Below are 7644 nucleotides of genomic sequence, written 5' to 3'. Positions count from 1 at the left end.
GCTGTTGTTTAAAGAATACTCTTTGTTATATGGTCGAGCTTTCGAGAATGTTTATTCCCTTTATCAAGACATTAACTTGAGGTTATATTAAAAAGTCGAAAATTTCACTGAGAAACACAAAAAAGTCCTTTTCATTATGTAGAAAGGTGTCACACATTAAAATTTTTATGGTTTAAAGAAAATATATATATAAACTTTATTCAGAAATAACATTTAGAGGATTTGAAATTTTAAATTTCATTTTAACGGCCATGCATGGCACTTACTAGTGGCGTGGTAGCAACTAGGAATCACACGTTAAAAGGTAAGACCTCGGTAATCCTCAGCTCGCACAAGTTTGGGCTTCTGAGGGTTGTCGTTCGTAGGGGTGCGACAGCTGGTTAACGGAAAAAACAGATTTCAACAGATTTTAACAGATTTTTTCAAGTTAAAGTAAATAGAAAAATTAAAAAAAAATATGATATGATCTAAACACCATAGAGAATTGATTCCCGTTGAAATTTTTCATTAAAGTTGATTTTTCAATAATCTAGACAATTGTTAATTAACAAAATTTTCTGAAACTTTCTTTATCGTTCAAAGTGAAATAAATATTTGAATAATTACCGTAAAATTTTTTCGCTTCATGGAGCCCTTCTCAAATACAAAAGAAGATTGCATGATGAAAGTTCTGAAAATTTTAATACTTCGTTTATAATAATTTTTTAAATAAACAAAAGAAGAAAAACTCAATAATGTTTTTATATCATTGAAAGACATTTATAAACTGAAACAAATAATTTTTATCCCCATTTGTTTATAATTTTTTTATAAACAAATAGACTACTTCAAAATTTAAAAAAATAATTTACAACTTCATAGAGAACTGTCAATTATTATGATATAAAATAAAAATCTCAATAATAATATTTAATTGTTTATAATCGTTTTTTATATATCTACTGTTTAAATTATTAGTTAGGACATTTTTTTCTTTTCTAAAATCATAATCAACAGTTCTCTACAAAATATCAGAATATAATTCATTAACAATTCCATCGTTTATTAACTTAACTATTCGTTATAAACAAATTCTACTCTTAGCTTTATTTTTTTTGAAAGCTATAAAAGTTACAAAAACAACCACGAGCATAAAAATACCATAAACAATTTTTTCCATTATTTATTCAATTTTGAAAATACACTTGCTTTTAACTATTAGAGATACGACAATGAACATTCAGATAATTTTTATAGATAATTGAATTATCTTTCAAATGTCATCTTGCATATATTCTTTATTTGGAAAATCACTCCTAAAAATATAACCCCTTCAAATCATTCTTTTTTATTGTTAATTTGTTGTTTTAAGCATTTGTTTATGAAAATTAACGATTTCCTCGAGTTTTTTCAACATTCAACAGCTCAGTAAATAATACGAATTCGGATATTGAACTTCAGAGCAATTTTGTTAAAGTATAAATTATCTTACAGTTGCAGTTGGTTATTTGTTTATTTATTCATTTTTTCATAAGCTATTGATGAATTTCGATAAATTTTGTGCATTATTATATTCCCACCTAATTGAATACTTCAGACATGCAACAATTTCATTAAAAAATAAAAGAACACGAGGTAAGAACAATATTGTTGAGTAGATGTGATATTTATATAACTGAAAGCAGTTTATTTCTTTCAAATATAAAATTTTTATCGTAATATTACAATTAGCGGCGATAATATTCTTTATTATTATATCAAGAATAATAAAGCAGTCGATTTATTTTATCAATTTCGTCTTTTCCTTTGTTTTTTGGGTGAGAAATTTTTGAAGATGTACTTGCAATATCTCGGTTTGAAAGTGAACGTGGTATTCTTTTTCCTTTGTTACTCGAGAGATTTTCGATTTTTTGCTCTTCTATCTCTTCTGCTTCATCTTTTTCTTCTTGATCTCTAGATTCTTCCATTTCTTATTCTTCTTCTCGTGTCTCATCTGGCTCCGTGTTTTCTTCAGATTCGGAGTCTGAATCTGCTCCGAAGATTCCGTTAATAATTCTATTTTGTTGATCAGTGACCATGCCGTATTCGAAATCCTCATCTCCATCATCAGAGTCATTATTTTCATCTTCATCTCGATAACAAAATTTGTCTGAAGTTCAATATCCGAATTCGCATTATTAACTGAGCTGTGAGCCTGAAAATTTGTAAAAACCTGAGGAAATTTTTATAAACAAATGCCTAAAACAACAAATTAACAATTTCTAAAAAATATATGCAAGATGACATTTGAAAGATAATTTAATTAGGTATCTACAAAAATGATCTGAATGTTTATTGTTGTATCTCTAATAGTTTGAAAGTTATATAAGCATTAAAGTCAACAAATGGATCAGCTGGTGCAACTTTTGCAGCACGTGTATTTACAAAATTGAATAAATAATGGAAAAAAAATTTCTTCGATATTTTTATGCTCTTGGTTGTTGTGAATTTATTTATAACAAATTATTGAGTAAATAAACGATGAAATTGTTAATAGAATTTTTTTTGTTATTTTGTAGAAAACTGTTAATTAATTAATGTTGTTAATTAATTTTAGAAAAGAAAAAATGTCTTAACTGATACAGTAGACATATAAAAAAACTATTTAAACAATTAATATTATTATTGAGAATTTTTTTTTCAAATCATAATTGACAGTTTTCTATAAAGTTGATTTTTTTTTAGTATTGAAATAGTCCATTTCTTTATAAAAGATTTATAAACAAATTATTTGTTTCAGTTTATAAATGTCTTTTATCGACATAAGAACGATTAAATAATGATAAATTAGGAAAAAAATGTTCACAACATTATTGTGTTTTTTTTTGTTTACTTTAAAAATTATTATTGACAAAGTAATAAAATATTCAGAAGTTTTATCATGCAATCTTTTTTTGTATGTATCTAAGAAGGTCTCCAAGAGGCGAAATAATTTCACGGTAATTATTTAAATATTTGATTTAGTTTGAACGATAAAGGAAGTTTTAAAAAATTTTGTTAATTAACAATTGTCTAAATTATTGAAAAATGTACTTTAATGAAAAATTCCAACAGGAATCAGATCTCTATGGTGTTTAGATTATATCATAAATTTTAAAAATTTTTCTATTTACTTTAAGTACCTCAAAAAAGTATTTAAGTTACGTACTCGCTAAGAGGTCATGTGCGCAACCTAAAAATGGTGCGCAGACAGCTATTTTCAGCGTCAAATTGAAATTATAAATAATGGAGATACCGTTTCGGGAGTCGGAATTTTTTTCAGTAAATTTCCTCCTATTCAATGATCTTTTTCTCAAAATTCAAAAATATTTATAGTTAACAAACTACAAACAACAAAACCGAACACTGCTTTTTAGGGTCTTTAATTGTTTATAACTTTTAGAATTTTTTATGAACTAATTTACTTCTTTTTTCACAATGATTTTGACAATACTCCGAATTGAATGAGCCTAACCACTTAATTTTACTAAAAGGATGTTCATTCAATAAGAATCTAAACAAAGCCCAGACTAAATGATTGATTACAGTTGATACCAATGATTGTGAAATTAAAGAGACAACAAAATGGTCTTGTATTTGAATGTGAAATTACTGATTCAACTCATTCTATTCCATTTGTTGTTTTTGTTTTGGCATCAGTGACGTTCGAGAAAAAATATGAAGTCAGGCAGATTCGAATTCAAGACCTGCTGGCACACTATTGCTGTGCCGTTTCACCACTTGTATTAGCTGTAATTTTTGATAATATTTCACATCAGTTGAGTATGTTGAATTTCTCACATCAGAGAATATTTGAGTGTTGAATAAGTGATCGAATATATGAATCGAATATATGGATAAATGGAAAATTCAGCTCAATCAAAATGACATATGGCCATTTCTATCAAATATAGCATGACGTCACATACAGAAATATTGTCAAACTCGATGTAGGATGCTAACGTCGAAGTTTGCTTAATTTTTGAATAAAAGTTTTGAAATTGAAGTTTTTGATTCACCCACGTACTTTTTGTCAATTTTGTTTAAACGCCATTGTTTATATCATTTATCTCGAAAATCTAAATAGAAATTAGTATTTTTTGAACTTCGACTTTGAAATGACTGAATGTTATACTACAAACAGGTGTCGCAGATAGTAATCTGTTTATTTTTCTCTGCCAATGAAAAAGTGAAAGTGTCAAAGCTTTCATTATGGGATAATAACTTCATAAAAATTACACTTTTCACCGGTACAGATAAATGGACAGCACAGTATAATTTTTAGTAGTGAAAGAGGTACACTTCGATGTCGAAGTTCAGAAAATACCACTTCCTATTCAGATTTTTGAGATCAATGAAGTGAAAATTTGCATACAACAAAAGCCCCTAAAGAGTTCGTTGATAAGTGAAAAATTTCAATAGTTGATTTTTATTCAAAAACTGAGAAAATTTCGTCGTTAGTTTCTCTTTATATCGAGTTGATTGACTTCATAGTACCGCCATATTCAAATAGAAATGGCCACATGTGTTATATCGTTGAAAAAAGAATTTTATTTCTGATCGAATGGTTGAAAAAATATACAGAGTCCTATTGGACTCTGCTAGCTACAGAGTAGCTTTCAACCGTTTGTAATTTTTGCAACGGCGCGCGGCGATCTATTCATTAGCCTATTGAGAATACCTTCACGAAGTGAAAACAATTCTAGGGTTTGAGTTTGTTAATTAATAGGGTTTTTATGTTAACCTTCGGTTCATAAAAAATTATTAACTAACAAATGCATAATCAATGGAAAAATTCAGATACAATTTTTTTTATCGCGGATTATTGTTCATTGACGTATTTCAAAACTACATGAATTTTTTCATTTCTCAATTTTCATATTTACAATATTAAAAAAAAGGTTTGTTGCTGTGTCAGATTGACGCCCCGCGGGCGAAAGCCAGGCTACCCGTTTTTGGCTCTAGTTTCAGGGCTCTGTTGAAATTATAAATAATAGAGGTACTGCTCCGGGAGTTGAAATTTTATTCGATGATCTTTTTTGTTTTTTTTTAATTCGAAAATTATGAGTACTATTCGAGATATTCAAAAAAAAACAAACCTCAATTTTTTTTAACTAATCTGTTTATGACTTTCGTAATTTGTTTCAGTGCCTTTTCGAACTCATCCTTAAACTTTATACGTGACAATATGAATATAATGACACCTTGATCGTAAATTTCGGAGACTATATAAAAATTATGGAAGAAAATGGTACATGAACTAGACTGTTGATCTCATTCCTGCCAAGTCCCTTGGTACTTTCATATTTTGGAATCCACAACCGGTCCAAAACCTCGTTATTTATGTTTCTCTGTCCATTCTGAAAAATGTATTTGTGAAACTGAAATACTCAAAACATGAACAACATGTATTTTTTAGTTTATTTTGATCAAAACTAACTTAAATTACGCAGTAGTTTCCACGACGCAACAATCAAACTTTCATGAATCTTCGCTAATATACATTTATCTCTTATCCACCTTGCATCCATCTGTTTCACATCTGAAGAACTCGGCAACGTTTAATGGACCTCACTCTGCCTTTATGATGGATTAGTACGTGTATATATGTCCTCACATTGTTAGGATCTTTGAAAAATATATACGGACCTCACTTCACTAGGAGAATAGTACTGTCCTCACTCTGTAGATGTATATTGAAGAAAAATAAATAATTTTCTATTACGAGTATAAATTATCCAATTTTCTATTGGAAAACAGAGGCCGCGGCTAGGTTGAAAGTTAGAACATTCCCAGCCAACTCCTTCACCCGGTCCTCACTTCGTTAGGACTGAACTGTGTCCTTACTTTGATAGCTGGCGGTGTATATATATATATATATATATATATATATATATATATATATATATATATATATATATATATATATATATATATATATATATTGTTCTCAGTAAAATGGTAATGCCCACAATGTAACAACTGAATCATTCCTTAGTTGGTTTCCATTGAAACTCAAATGTCACAATCCAGTATTTAAAAGATCAGTCACCAGATATATATTTTCCTGAAACGCAAAAACAAATTAATAAAACCATTCAGATCAATATTAGAAAACAAAACAACATTACAATTTATTCAAATTATCCAAATCAATATTTTGAAAGAGTTTCAATTTGTGTAAGGAAAAACACTCAGTTTATGAAAAAACCATGTAGCTAAAATATTGTCTAGCCTACTAGGTGAAAGAATTGGAAAGGAGCTCATGAATTTTGCCAAATGCAAATTTCAAAAATTAATTTTGTACAATACAGAACATGAATTGTTATAAAACAACTAATATTGTAAATATTAGACATTAGAGTTTGTTTATAAGTACAAATGGTAAATAAACTAAGTGTAGTTTGAGTGAAGTGCCAAAATTTACAAATCAGAAGGTTTTGACAGCATCTAGAATTTTTCTAAAAATTGGTTACCAAGGAGATGTGGAGTTTGTTGAAAGGTGAAGCCAAGGGAGACGATGATCAACGCTGGAACGAGAAGCACGTACAATTTTTGAAAGTTTGAAAATTGAATTGAAATTGTGAATTGATAAATCAAAATTATTAATATACATATAGAATAAATTGTAAATAAAAATATAGTGGAAAGCAGAGAATTGAACTTACCATAGTATCAATTGGAAAAATTGGAGTAGAAAGAAGAAACATCCAGATCAATTCACTGCACCAAAAGGAAAAATTCAAGGTATTTAAAACCATTTATAAAACTCAAACCGCCATCACTGAACCTGTTTGCTGATAGAAGGAATCCAGGAGAGACATTTCAATTTCTCAGTGTTTGAAAACTCATTGAATATTCGTTTACCATTTTAAAACACTTTGAGAACGATAACCATTTGTAAAATTGATATTAATGATTAATTTGTAAACATTCACTGAGCAGTCATTTTAGTAATCTGTCATAAGGCAGAGAACGTTGTAGCAATTTAATTTCAATAAGGTTATACCACAGAACAGCAATTATTATAGAGTGGTACTTTGTGGTGTAATTATGTTCATGATTTAAATTTTAAGATAATTTTCGCAGGTATAGGTAGGTTGAGGTTAAGGTTGATTGTATTAGTGCCATAGTTTTGGAATTCAATATTATATTTTTTTTTTGAAAATTTATTTGGCACAATATTTTTGAAACAAATAAGATCTTTCCAAGAACTCTACCTGTGGAGAGAGAGAGGGCGCTGCATGCTTAGAGAAATCCGACTGAGCTAATCAAGGTAAGAAGTATCTTTAAGATAAGGTATCTACCTGAGGAATAATATTAAATTTGATTAAATAAATTATAAATTATCAACACCATCATCTCCTAATAAAATAACAATTGTCGCCAACAACGTGAGGCACATTTGGAAAGGCCGAAAGCAGAGTGAGAGAGAGTAAAATTTTGTGAGTGAGAAAGAATGGATTTGAGACATGTAAAGAAAACAGGAGTGAGTGAGGGAGAAGAAGTGAGACAGAGTGGAGATCAAGTTGAAAGTAGTATGCAAGAAGAAATGAATGTGATAACCAAATGCAAATGATAATGCAGTTTATGGTTAGGATGAAAGAAGAAATGAATCAGAAACAAAATATTGATGGTGTGAAACAG

The 7644-nt window shown here is 28.8% G+C and overlaps 1 protein-coding gene across 4 annotated transcripts; it reads right to left on the bottom strand.

The window, feature by feature from the left end:
* Positions 1 to 1405: 1405 nt before the first annotated feature.
* Positions 1406 to 6968, bottom strand: LOC141486925 (uncharacterized). 4 transcript variants are annotated; one of them, XM_074185543.1, is made up of 2 exons: positions 6666 to 6968; positions 1406 to 2173 (listed from the first exon to the last, which is right to left on the bottom strand). In XM_074185543.1, exons 1-2 carry the CDS (start codon positions 6756 to 6758, stop codon positions 1898 to 1900), a joined length of 369 nt encoding a protein of 122 aa, XP_074041644.1. In that variant the 5' UTR covers positions 6759 to 6968; the 3' UTR covers positions 1406 to 1897. The 4 variants fall into 4 exon arrangements, 1 of the variants encoding a protein (XP_074041644.1); XR_012468127.1 differs by lacking the exon at positions 1406 to 2173 and adding an exon at positions 4150 to 5357; XR_012468125.1 differs by lacking the exon at positions 1406 to 2173 and adding an exon at positions 5890 to 6064.
* Positions 6969 to 7644: the final 676 nt, after the last annotated feature.

Source organism: Leptinotarsa decemlineata, unplaced genomic scaffold (assembly GCF_025532065.1).
Source record: "Leptinotarsa decemlineata unplaced genomic scaffold, Ldec_3_MD MMD2_tig00026377, whole genome shotgun sequence".
Taxonomy (NCBI): Eukaryota; Metazoa; Arthropoda; class Insecta; order Coleoptera; family Chrysomelidae; genus Leptinotarsa; species Leptinotarsa decemlineata.
Note: the sequence above shows the minus strand (reverse complement) of the source record. Positions and strands in the feature narration are given on the sequence as shown.